We start from the raw sequence: 12,341 nt of genomic DNA on the forward strand, positions 1-12,341 counted from the left end.
AGAAAACTTCTGGAGAGATGTTTGAAAATATATAGCCTATATGAAAAAAAAATGCCCAAAATGTACTTGAACATGTATATGATATTCGAAATATATTTAGAGTGGATGGACAAAATGTATTTAGGATATACTTGCAGATGTTTTAAACAGGAAGAAAATACTTCCAGTGTCCAGAACACGATGTCGAATGAACGTCAAGTAAATACATTTTTTTGTCCAGCATTTGCAAATTTTGAAACGCCCATGTAAACATATCGTGAGGTGTAGCCTGCAGTGAAATGTATCGGTACAGCACGGGAACTCCCCCAGGTCAAGCTTCATGTCAACTGGTCACGTATTTCACGTAGCCGAGTGGAAATGAGGCAACATGAGGAAGCAAACTTCATATTGATCCCCGCCTTCTTCCAGCTGCTGCCTTTCAGAAGAAGCGCAGGGTCTTACATGCTGTGTGTGTATAGATATATATGTGCGTGTGTGTGTGTGTGCTGTAGGTTTTAGACAGAGATGGAGCAGTGTGTTGTGAAGGTGAAGCTGTCCGGGTCCATCTTCCTCCTCTTCCTCCTCCTCCTCCTCCTCCTCCTCCTCCCGCAGGCGGACAGCAGGTGTTTCTGTCAGGTGAGAGTCAGACCACGTTCTGCACACAGGCCGCTTCACCATCTATCCTCTGAGAAGCACCAGTCACTACAAGTTAGGCAGTAGTTATGTTTTAATCAATAGTCTAGTCACTGTTTCAGCTAATAGTCACTACGTTTAAAAACACATTTTTACTCCCTTGCTTTCCCTGACCACTGATATTATTTTATATTCTTATTTTCTATCTTTGCATTTTAATATCCTGCCTTGTTTTTGTTGTGCGTGTATTGACTGTTTTATCCTGTAGTTTGATGTCTTTGCTGTGTTTTAGTATTTTATTGTGAAGCACTTTGTAACCCTCGGTTTTGAAAGGTGCTATATAAATAAAGTATTACATTACATATTGTAATTGCATCAATTGCTATATAATAGATGCTAGTTCAAATATTATTAGGTACTGAGTAATTTTCAGTGCCTTTAATGCCTTTTCTCAAAATAGTGACTACTGACTAAAAAAACAGCAACCTGTTTAAGGAAATGCTAAGACTCAACTAAAAACATTTTAAAGTTAAATTTGATTGATGCCTTGTTATTAGGGATAGGATGATATATTGAAATTCAATATAGTGCAATACAAAAATGTGACAATATGAAAAATGAATGGTGATATCAGCTCCATTTTATTCTGCTGTAGTAATCACAAATGAGACGCTTGACCATCACAATTTCACAAGCTCTCCATCCAAAGTATATTATTTACACTTTGTAATGACACTTTAAATTGTTGTTTACATTCTAGCGAGCCAATGCCATCGCTAGAAAGATTTGTGTTTAAACATAACTCTGCCAGACTTTGTTGTCACTGAACTTTTATTTATTACATCGTATCGTGGTTGTATTGAATCCTGAACCTCATATCGCGTATCGAATCGTATCGTGAGATAAGCAGATCGTCCCATCTCTACTTGTTGTTGCCCTCAACATGATAATATTCTGAATCTGCTTGATGGTTTCTGAATGTTGCTGAGCCAGCAGTGTCCACTGTGGCTTTAATATGATACTGTTCTTGTGTCTGGACTGTGGAGTGGACTTTCAAAACACTAGCGTAATATTTCAGCCCTGTGTGTATTTATATCATTATCTTAATTACTGTTACATACTGTAGTCTTTCTCTATTTCTGTTCTGGTGAGTGGGTGTTACTGAGCCAGCAGCGGAAGTCTTCCGACTGCTAATGTTTTTATTCACCACACCTCCTGACTTTACAAATATTAGTCAATCATCTTCCATGCTGAAGGTGAAGTTGTGTTTGGTCTGACTCAGCTCTCAGGAAACCTGGACGACTGCGCCTGCGATGTGGAAACCATCGATGCCTTCAACAACGACCAGCTGCACCCCAAACTTCAACATCTGCTGGAGTCGGACTACTTCAGATTTTACAAGGTAACTTATACACACACACACACACACACACACACACACACACACACACACACACACACACACACTAACAGTCCTCTCCCCTGCCAATGATATGTACTGAGACCAGAGGTGGAAAGCAACTAAGTCCATTTACTCAAGTACTGTACTTAAATACAGTTTTGAAGCACTGGCACTTTACTTGAGTATTTCCATTTTGTGAGACGTTCTACTTTCCTCCACTACATTTAGGGAAATATTGTCCTTTTTACTCCACTACATTTATCTGAATATTTTACATGCAAAACATATGATAAGCTCATAAAATATGTTGCCTTGTTAGAGTTTAAACTCCCCAACAGTATATGGAGCAGTTAGACCGACAACATTAAAATACTTCTTACAGGTTAATGCTTCAATAATTTAACACTCTGAAAGAATGAGGACTTTTACTTTTTTTACTTCCCTTAAGTACATTTATGCTGCTAATACTTCTATACTTTTACTAAAGTACATTTTTGAATGCAGAACTTTTACTTTTAATGAAGTATTTTTCCATTACGGTATTGCTACTTTTACTTAACATTAGAAAAGTTTTTTTCCAAACTGTACAGCGTCACATCCATATTCCGTATCTGCTTGTTCCAACGCTTCATTGAAGCTATACAGCACGCCTGGCTGCACCATTACAACAAATGGAAAAAAATCTAGATGTTTCTGGACCATTTTATACACCTGACCCTGTAATTCAGAATGACACATTTGGTGTCTTCGGAAACCTTGGGATCTGGACTAGAATTTAAAATCAGGGTGTGTAGGTTTGAACAAAGCTTGGCTGAAAAACGTGTTTATAATGATGATCTCGCATGAGGGACGTTAAGGTAGAAGTGGTTTTTAAGTACATTTTTACTGCTAATACGTTATTAATGCTACTGTAAAACTTTGAACGCTGGACTTTTACTTTTACTAGAGTATTTTTCCATTACGGTACTGCTACTTTTACTTCAGTAAAGGATTTGAGCAGTTTTTCCATCACCTCCCTCTGGCTCAGGTGAACCTGGAGAAGCCGTGTCCGTTCTGGGCGGACAGCGGCCGGTGCGGTCTGAGACTCTGCGCGGTGAAGCCCTGCTCTCCGGTGAGTTCCTCCGCACATCCGCCTGCTGCAAGCAAACCAAACACTCGTTCACTTCAGCTGTAAAAACCTCAGTCTGCTCCGTTCCACAGAGCGACGTGCCGGAGGGAATCCGATCCTCCAGCCACAACAAGGTGAGCCAGGACAGCAGACTTGAGGTGGAGCTCGTTGGAATAATGGAGGAATCGTTTCACACAGGGACTCGAGTCAGACTCGGGTCACAGTATTCATTGCTTGAGACTTGACTTGATGCATGAAGAGAAGACTTGAGACTTGACTTGACTTGGGTTCTGGTGACTTGGGACTTGACTCTGACTTGTACTTTGATGACTTGAACAGCGTGTGTGTGTGTGTGTGTGTGTGTGTGTATGTGTGTGTGTACAGTATTCAGCAGAAGCAAACGAGCAGCTGAGTGAGTGTGAGAAAGCGGAGCGTCTTGGAGCTGTAGATGTCTCCCTCAGGTTTGTTTGGATTCACACAATCATCCTATATTGGATCAGGCATTCAAGGCACAATATCACTGCTGCTGAATGAAAACCTTGTTAAGTTATTTTTTTTAAAGAATTAAGATAACCAACCATATTTTCAGATTAATCTCCGTGCATTTTTGAAGTTGTGATGAAGTTGTCAATCTGAAGAGTGGGCATGTCGAGATTCAGGAGTCTGGAAGCAGGCTAACCAGGTGGAGAAACAATGGAAAATGCAGAGTAGAGGCTGATAGAGACTGACAGGCTTCTCACTGATGGTCTTGTTTGTTTATGGTAGTTATACTACTATCTAAAAATTAATGTGGTGATGATTTATTGATGATGAAATGTTATTTGCAGCACCTTTAAGAGATGTTGTGGCTGCAGCTCGATCCAGGTTTGTGTCAGTTGATGCAGAAAGTAAATTGGGTTATAAATTTAACAGAGGAATAGAGCTCATTCTGAACCATTTGTGAATAGAAAGCATCCTGTGCCACAAGTATTTATACATTGACAGATTGAATCTCCTGCGTGACCCTTGACCTCTGGACATACATGCTGATGTTCAGTCAAAAGGTCAAAGCTGAACCAACTGACCGCTCTTTTGTCTTTTCCAGTGAGGAGACCAGAGAGGCTCTGCAGGACTGGAACAAACACGATGATGAGGCAGAGCGCTTCTGTGTGGCTGATGGTAGTATTCAATCAATTGATCAATCAGTCAATCAATCTGTCAGTCAGTCAGTCAGTCAGTCAGTCAGTCAGTCAGTCAGTCAACCTGTAACTACAGATTTTATTCAAAACATGATTTTCCAAGCACAGCATAATAATGTAGCTACCAAAGTGCAAATGAACAAACTAACTGGAATACCAAAAAAAAAAAAAATGGATTACCCAAACTCAGTAATATATTCTGATTACTTTCAATTACTTTCAGATTACTTTACTTAGATTGCCATATTTGACGTATGAGAAAAAGTGAAAAATTACAAACTTCACTAAATTTATTTCAGGTTTGCATACAAACACCAATTTCCTTCTGTGCCAAATTGTATAAAGATGTAGAACAACTGCCTTCACTTTAAAAGTATTCCCAGAAGTAATCAATTTTTCACAAGTACCTGTAATCAGAATACATTTTTTTTGGTTGGGGTAATATGATGGAATACAATTACTTTACTAAACCCTGCACTACTTTTGTGGGTTTGCTGCCATCTGATGGTTAAAAGCGTGCTATTGCAATTGCCATCTGCTATTGGCTGATCTTTGGTGCCAGGTGGTGACATAGCACGCTTTTAACCATTAGATGGCAGCAAACCCACAGAAATGGTCTAAGGTTTAGTTACTCTTTGAAATAACGCAAAACCATTGCAAATATTCTATTACTCCCCAACCCTGGTGGAATATTATCACATTACACGACTATGGATCAAACTCATCAGACTAAAGGTGTTGTGATCTGTGACTGGCTGTCTGAGCTTTGACCCACATGTTGCTGTTCCAGATGAAGAGTCCCCAGACTCCCAGTATGTGGACCTGCTGCTGAACCCAGAGCGTTACACCGGCTACAAGGGGCCAGAGGCCTGGCAGATCTGGAACAGCATCTATGAGGAAAACTGCTTCAAGTAAATGAGCATAGAATTTACACCACAGAACTGGATTACAGCACATTTTTCATCAAATGTCTTGAAGGAGAAATCCACCCTAAAACACTTTAACACTGTTTAAAAAAGAGGTATTGGTGATGGTTCTTGAATTCCTGGGTCCATTTAGTAGTTTGTTTTATTTTTCTTCTTCGTGGATAACTGGCCAATCGTAGACAACGTGTTGTCACCTCCAGATATTTCTGGCAGCTACAATGGAGTTTGATATCAGAAAATGTTTCAGCGATCTAAAACATCGTCAGGTTTTGGTGTCAGTCCCTCAGAATCAAAGAGCGAGGGCTTCTTTCTAGAGCCGCCATTTTGCACCGAGAGACGTTCAACAATCATACAGGGAGAAATCCATCATAGAAGAGGAGAGAGACCAGTTTCTCCACCCACAGGAGCAGGAGAGAGACCAGAATGCAATGCAGCAGAGAGACAGGTTTGGGTTTCAGTAAGGGGCGACTCTAACTTTTTCTCAACTGAAAAAACTCGTTTGTCGCTCTGTCTCTCCACCTACATGTAAAAAAAACCCATACTGAAAGGAACAAGTTCATGCCCCTTCTCTGGGGGTTGTTCAAAGGCATTCTGGGAAACATAGGAAGTCACTAACTGTAGCAGAAGTAGACGAGGAAGGTTGAGGGAAAGTGGGTACACCAAAAAAGTAAATTACAACGCTTCATCACATATTAATTCCTGGAATGGTAGATGAAAGATTGATGATATATAACAGTGTAATGGATCCGTTGGTAGTTGGTAGGGAAATACACCGGGGTTACTGACAAATGGTAAAAAGGAGGTGGGCCCTGGTTAGTGATGAGTAGGATAGGGTTATAAATATCCTGAACCTTGCCTTTAAACACTTTGTCTTCCCTCCCACAGACCTTATACTGTTAAGCGACCGCTAAATCCTACCGGTTTCCACAGCAGTACAGGAAGCGAGGGTGAGCGGCCTTTACTGTTACGTCGCACCATGATTCACTGCATTTAAGTCGTGAATTCACTGTCTGATGAGAGCACTGCTTTTATTTTCAGCAAGGACCTTCTACAGCTGGCTGGAAGGTAAGCAGGTGTCGCTGAACATCCTGAAGGTGATTGAGAGAGAGAGAATAAAGGAGATACTGTCCCTAAACCTGCAATAAGCGATATCAGACCTTATCCTGAACCTAATGTGTGCTATGTGGAGATTTCATTGAGACATAATGATATAACCCAATATCCACACAGCAGCAGCTGTGTTGCTGTTTTCACTTCTTTTCTAAAGCTTGTTGTCAAATTCAGCTCCTGAACGAAGCTCCTCCCGGTTCAGTCAGTAGCTTTTCAGATTTTAAAAACTAGCTTGGCTCCTCCTCCCTCACTGTTAAAAGCGGTTCTCACCCCCTCCCTTTCCTGAAAAATAAAATAGTAAATAGTAAAATAGTTAAACTAGTAAAATAGTTAAACTAGTAAACTTGTTAAACTAGTAAACTTGCTACCTGCCTCTTCACTTGTCATTGTGGGACATGTAACCTTCAGCAGGAGAAAAATCTGTCAAAGTGAGACTGGTAACCGGTGACACTTCTCCGTAGGTACGGTTAGCTTAGCTGTTAGCCTTTATGCATGATGCTTTGCTAGGTTTGTCCTTAGTAGGCCTCCGTAGTGCAGTACCTTTGCTGTGTGTTATTTACAAATGTGTTGCGGTTTCTGTCGCCCTCTAGTGGTCAGAAGATTTCGCTTATTGCCGCTTTAACAAGGCAGACCGATAAGCCAACAGACAGAGAGCGTCACTGCAAACACTGTTTTGTGTTGTTCTTCAGTTTCAGTATTGCTAACTCTCTCTCTCCTGGTTCAGGTCAGTGTGTGGAGAAGAGGGCTTTCTACCGGCTCGTCTCTGGCCTCCACGCCAGCATCAACATCCACCTGAGTGCCAGATACCTCTTGGATGGTGAGACACAAACACCTTCACATTCATTTATTCAATCCCTCTCTCTCTTTCTTATTAGTGAATCTTGTTGTTTTTTTTTTGCTTGAATGAAGAATTAGATTTTTCTTAGTTAACTATAGGTCATATTGGAGATTTCTTGCTAGTAAAAAAAATCACTATCCAAAAGTGTAAAAACTTCGATCTCCAATCGAGGGGAAAAAAAACAAGGCAGCACAGACAGAAGTGGATGAAAGTTTTAAGTTTGTTTATGGATCCGTCACTCTCCTTTCTTTGTCCGCCTGGAATGCAAAATGAGGGCGAGACATTTTTGAAAGAAGGCGGTGGATAATCTTTAAACACAGAAACATGGATCTCGACAAGCGCAAGCTCCTTGCTATTGCCATTCTCGTATAGCTACGCTTGCTAGCCAACTAATATATCAGTATCAGGATTCACAATTTGAACATTGTGTTTCTATTCAACCAACCTGGAAGAACAATCACTGCACCAATATTATACCAGGCCAGACTAGATCTGCTTCTGTCTTTGTAAACTGGCAGGCTGCTGTTCATACGGCTCTGGAAGCTGCATACGAGTCAAATTAGTTGCTCTTCCATTTTGAAAATCGAGAGAAAAGGTGACCTCCACCGCCATCGTCATAGGTTAGTGAACAGTAACAGATAATTACGTATACTGCAGTCTGGAAAAAGTTCAAATTGTTTCAACTTTTGACGTACGCAAAAAATACAGACAATGCTGCGTAAATTAGACAGACAGCACTCTGTTCTGTCCGTCATCATCAATGTAACGTTAACAGCCCCATGAAGAATACACTGGCTCCCCAAGGCATGCCGTCTGCTGGTACAAAAGTAATTAAAAAGTCTGGACCCTGATGAAGACCAGATCTCCTCTTCTCCTCTCCTGTTTCCTTCAGACAACTGGTTTCAGAGCAAGTGGGGTCACAACGTGTTGGAGTTCAAGCAGCGTTTCGACTCGGAGCTGACGGGCGGCGAGGGGCCCAAGAGGCTCCGCAGTCTCTACTTCCTGTACCTGATCGAGCTGCGCGCGCTGGCCAAAGCTCTGCCGTTCTTCCAGCAGCCGTCCGTCCAGCTGTACACCGGCCAGCCGGACCAGGACCGGACACACAAACACCTGCTGCTGGACATCCTGCAGCTGGCCAGGTCAGACCAGAGAGCAGATTACTGCATTCATCATTTCAGTTTAGTTAGATTTTGTTCGTTTTCAGTGTGGGGTTTTGGTAGTTTTAGTTTAGTTTTTTTTTTTTTTTTTTTTTTACGAATGTTTAAAATTTCAATTGTAATTTTAGTATTTTTGGTTGTGGTTGTTTTTTTTTTTTAATCAGGTATTTTTTAAAGTTCAGAAGGAGCATGTTTGTATGTTTGTTTATTATTAAATTAATTTTTCAATACGTCCTCAACTAACTTAAACTTGGTCCCACTTGGTTTCCTGCTGCATCAGCAGACTCAAGAGCTTTTTCATAGTCTCATTTTTATTTTTACTTCAGTTTACAACCATGTTTTTGTCTTAGGTTTAGTTTAATTTACTATAATAACCTTTATTCATAACATATAAACTATATTAGAAACGAAACGGTTAAAGTATTAGTGTTGACAACAACCTCCAGACTTATTCCAAGCAGGTTACAGCAATAAAGACTAATATACTATTTAAATGTCTTAATTTCTTAGTAGCCAGTGGTGCGGTTGCTATTACTAACGTGTGACGTATAGCCATTTTTTAATGATTCCTCTCTTTCTCAACACTTGCAGCTCTTTCCCTCTGCACTTTGACGAGGCTTCTCTGTTTGCTGGGGATGAAAAGGAGGCAGCCAAGCTCAAGGTCTGCAACCATTTTACCTATTGTAATGGACAGGTTTATAACTTATTTTTAAAGGAGAATACTATGAAGGTAAATATGTTGCAAAATGCGAGAGCTTGTAGACTTGATGTGAGAACTTGTAAAATACGATGTGAGAACTTGAAGAACAAAAATGAATGTGAAGTCACAGAAAAAATATTCACAAATGTGTAGATTGATATTTACATGAATTCAGTGACAGCTGCAAACTTGTAATCCAACATTTACTCATATTTATTTATTCTACTTGAGTCCATTTTCCAGTACAACCACAACTCCGTGATTACAACCTCTCGAATCGATCACTGCAACTTCACAAATGTGCTCTCTTGCATCACAAAGTGACGAATCTGCACGCCTTGACTTTTGCAACACTTCTTGCGATAAATGTGTTGCAAAACTCACTTGTAGCTGTGAGAGAGCGCCCCCCCATTTCTGGGAAAGTCAGAAATGAAACCCTGATCTTTCACAGAATCACCTTGATGTTGTCGGTTGGATTGTGTTGGACACAAGTTGTCTGTATTATTTTGAAAGTGTTTGAACATATTGCTTCAGCCCAAAAATGACAATGTGTGTATTCTGCTGTGTGGTGTCGACCTCAGGAGGACATCAGGCTGTCCTTCCTCAACATCTCCAGGATCATGGACTGCGTGGGCTGCTTCAAATGTCGGCTGTGGGGGAAACTACAGGTGAGTCAGGAGGACTCATGCACTGGATTGGCTCTTACCAAACCATTCTCTAAAGCTCACCATTGTGGCACAGTGTGTGATCCATGATGCTACTGCTTTAAAGGATAAGTTTGGCGATTTTGTTCCTATATACAATTTGTCTCTTCCATCCCTATAGTTCTTGGACCTGCAGACAAGATTGGCTCCAGAGTCAGCTGTCAGTTGAAACAACTCCGTTGCCTCTTGCTGCAACAATGAGTCCTGTTTGTCAAAATATCTCCAAAAAATCCAGTCTGTGAAAACGATATGGAGACGACCGACGTATTTCTCTCCACGGCCCGGAAAGCAGCGGCACCGCACCGTTTCCACTCAGTGGATCGTCTTCTACTGAACTCTACTGTTTACAATCTGACCTGACCGTCCAGAACTAGATCATTCCGCCAGGAACGACCTTTCACCCCACAGCGCTCTGTGCTGCAGCAGAGAAAAATAGTTCTGTGATTTCCTGATTAGTGAAAGTCATAATGTCATAATGGAGGAACTGTGTCATGTTTCCTCTCAACTCCCCATGGAGCCACAAACAGCTTTTTAGGAGATATTTTGACAAACAGTTTGGACTGATTGTTAACAGCAAGAGGCAGCGGAGCTGTTTCAACTGACAGCTGACTCTGGAGACAATATTGTCTGTGGGTCCGAGTACTACAGGGATGGAAGAGACTCATTATATATAGGTCCAAATTCGCCGAACTCATCCTTTAATGCAAAATTTCTGTTACCCAAAGAATAGTTCTGCCAACAATGAGGGAGTTTTTGCTTTCCCCATGGAGATCATCAAAATCTCATCAAATGTAATCTAATAGTTGTATCACAGTATTTATAAATATACAATGGCACGGACAACCAGAACGTTCCTGTTCAGTATGGGAATTTGTTTGTTCTGTGGGTGGAGGGTGAATGAAGCTTTGATGGCAAACCAGGATATGCATGCTCTTTTCTTAATCATTGAATTGTGATTTGTTTGTTGTTTTAATCTCTCTCTCTCTCTCTCTCTCTCTCTCTCTGTGTGTCTCTCGCCCCTTCAGACCCAGGGATTAGGCACAGCCCTAAAGGTTTTGTTTTCAGAGCGACAGATTGAGGCTCTGCCCAAATCTAGCGTCCAACAGCCCGCTTTCCAGCTGAGCCGCCAGGAGATCGTCTCCCTCCTCAATGCCTTTGGAAGGTATGAGAGCCTGTCCCATAATATAATAATAATATAATATAATATCATTACAACAATATGTACCATCTGCCAAATGTTTGGTCTTTCAATGCAAGTTAGGGTGCTGACTTTTCTGTTCTCTAGTATTTGAGTTTCAAAGATAATACAGAAAACATACAAAGGGTTTCATTTCTTCCACATGCTATGTATACATTTTAGAAAGTTTTTTCTACCTGAAATTGATTTAGAAATATTTCAATAACACAGATGATTATTCTTAAAAATGTGTCTATTTTGTGAGCAAATGTAATAAGATGAATCAGAACTTTAATAGTGACATTCCTGATGTCTGCTACTGTTTTGCAAGTGCTGTGCTGTATATAACATATGTGCACGCATCCCTAGGAATAAAAATCTCTTCTTGAAATGTCCTTCAGGATTTCCACGAGCATCAGGGAGCTGCAGAACTTCAGATCGCTGCTGGTGGAGGAGCGGTGACGGCATCAAGCCTGGCTTCGCCGTCTTCACGACTGCCAGGGTCGGTCTGCACACTTCCAACCTGGACATTTGTGGCCACTGCCAGCCTCCATCTGACCATCCAAACTGAAAATTTCCTCTAGACTGCCACGCAAAGTTAAGGCTGCCAAAAGTTCTTGTTTTTCAGGAACCCATAAAAGCCTGTTTTCATGGAGCAAAATGAAATGTGCACTTTTGACAAATGTAACACTTATCATTATTTTAGCTTTTCTCCAAGTGCCTGTCATTGTTGATATGGCTCAAAATATTCTGTAATACAAAACCTTAATAATCCCAACTATGAGGAGAGGCTGAACAGTGTGAGCTACTGTTGTACTGCCACTGTTTCTCAATACTTTTTATTTAGGAATTCAGAAAATGTCTGTGCTTTCTGTGAAGAGCTTGCTTTAATCAATGAAATCATTTCAAATAATTGCCTTGAACTGACTAAAGGTCTCCAACCAGACCTGCAGTGTGTTATTATGCTGCTGTCCTGATGATGGCGCTGTTTCCAAACCAAACTGATCTTAATGTTTTGTCTGATCTACTCATCAACACAAATAAATACAAATGTTTTTGCTTTGGAAAGACTTAAGATTTTAAATTAACAAGAAACATAGGCAGTGAATTACAGTGAAGTGTTGTGGACTGAAAATACTTTTTACATATTATTTAGACCAATGGGCCGAAAAATCAGTCAATCAATCTCTCCAGACTTTTCAGCCTGTATGAGCTGTTAGTTTTCAGAAGCAAGACCCATCATTCTGTGTGACTGAGATAGATTGTGTGTGTGTGTGTGTGTGTGTGTGTGTGTGTGTGTGTGTGTGTGTGTGTGTGTGTGTGTGTGTGTGTGTGTGTGTGTGTGTGAGAGAGAGAGAGAACTATCAGCAGGGCTGGGTTGGCCTAATGCTGCCTTCAAGTGCTGCTCGTAAATAATAACACCTGGACC

The 12,341-nt window shown here is 40.8% G+C and overlaps 1 protein-coding gene across 1 annotated transcript; it reads left to right on the forward strand.

The window, feature by feature from the left end:
* Positions 1-438: 438 nt before the first annotated feature.
* Positions 439-11,964, forward strand: ero1a (endoplasmic reticulum oxidoreductase 1 alpha). Its single transcript, XM_071921116.2, has 15 exons — positions 439-615; positions 1,895-2,014; positions 3,042-3,125; positions 3,215-3,256; positions 3,507-3,583; positions 4,207-4,280; positions 5,091-5,211; positions 6,112-6,173; positions 6,265-6,291; positions 7,061-7,153; positions 8,067-8,313; positions 8,923-8,992; positions 9,613-9,699; positions 10,761-10,897; positions 11,314-11,964. Exons 1-15 carry the CDS (start codon positions 505-507, stop codon positions 11,372-11,374), a joined length of 1,413 nt encoding a protein of 470 aa, XP_071777217.2. The 5' UTR covers positions 439-504; the 3' UTR covers positions 11,375-11,964.
* The last annotated feature ends 377 nt before the right edge of the window (positions 11,965-12,341 follow it).

This window comes from Centroberyx gerrardi, chromosome 1 (assembly GCF_048128805.1).
Source record: "Centroberyx gerrardi isolate f3 chromosome 1, fCenGer3.hap1.cur.20231027, whole genome shotgun sequence".
Taxonomy (NCBI): domain Eukaryota; kingdom Metazoa; phylum Chordata; class Actinopteri; order Beryciformes; family Berycidae; genus Centroberyx; species Centroberyx gerrardi.

Bases quoted from the DNA above. Each gene is read 5' to 3' on its own strand.
- ero1a (XM_071921116.2), top strand. From the start codon at position 505: ATGGAGCAGTGTGTTGTGAAGGTGAAGCTGTCCGGGTCCATCTTCCTC. The intron at 5,212-6,111 runs GTAAATGAGCAT...TCCCTCCCACAG, and splicing joins TATGAGGAAAACTGCTTCAA to ACCTTATACTGTTAAGCGAC. The intron at 6,292-7,060 runs GTAAGCAGGTGT...CTCCTGGTTCAG, and splicing joins CTTCTACAGCTGGCTGGAAG to GTCAGTGTGTGGAGAAGAGG.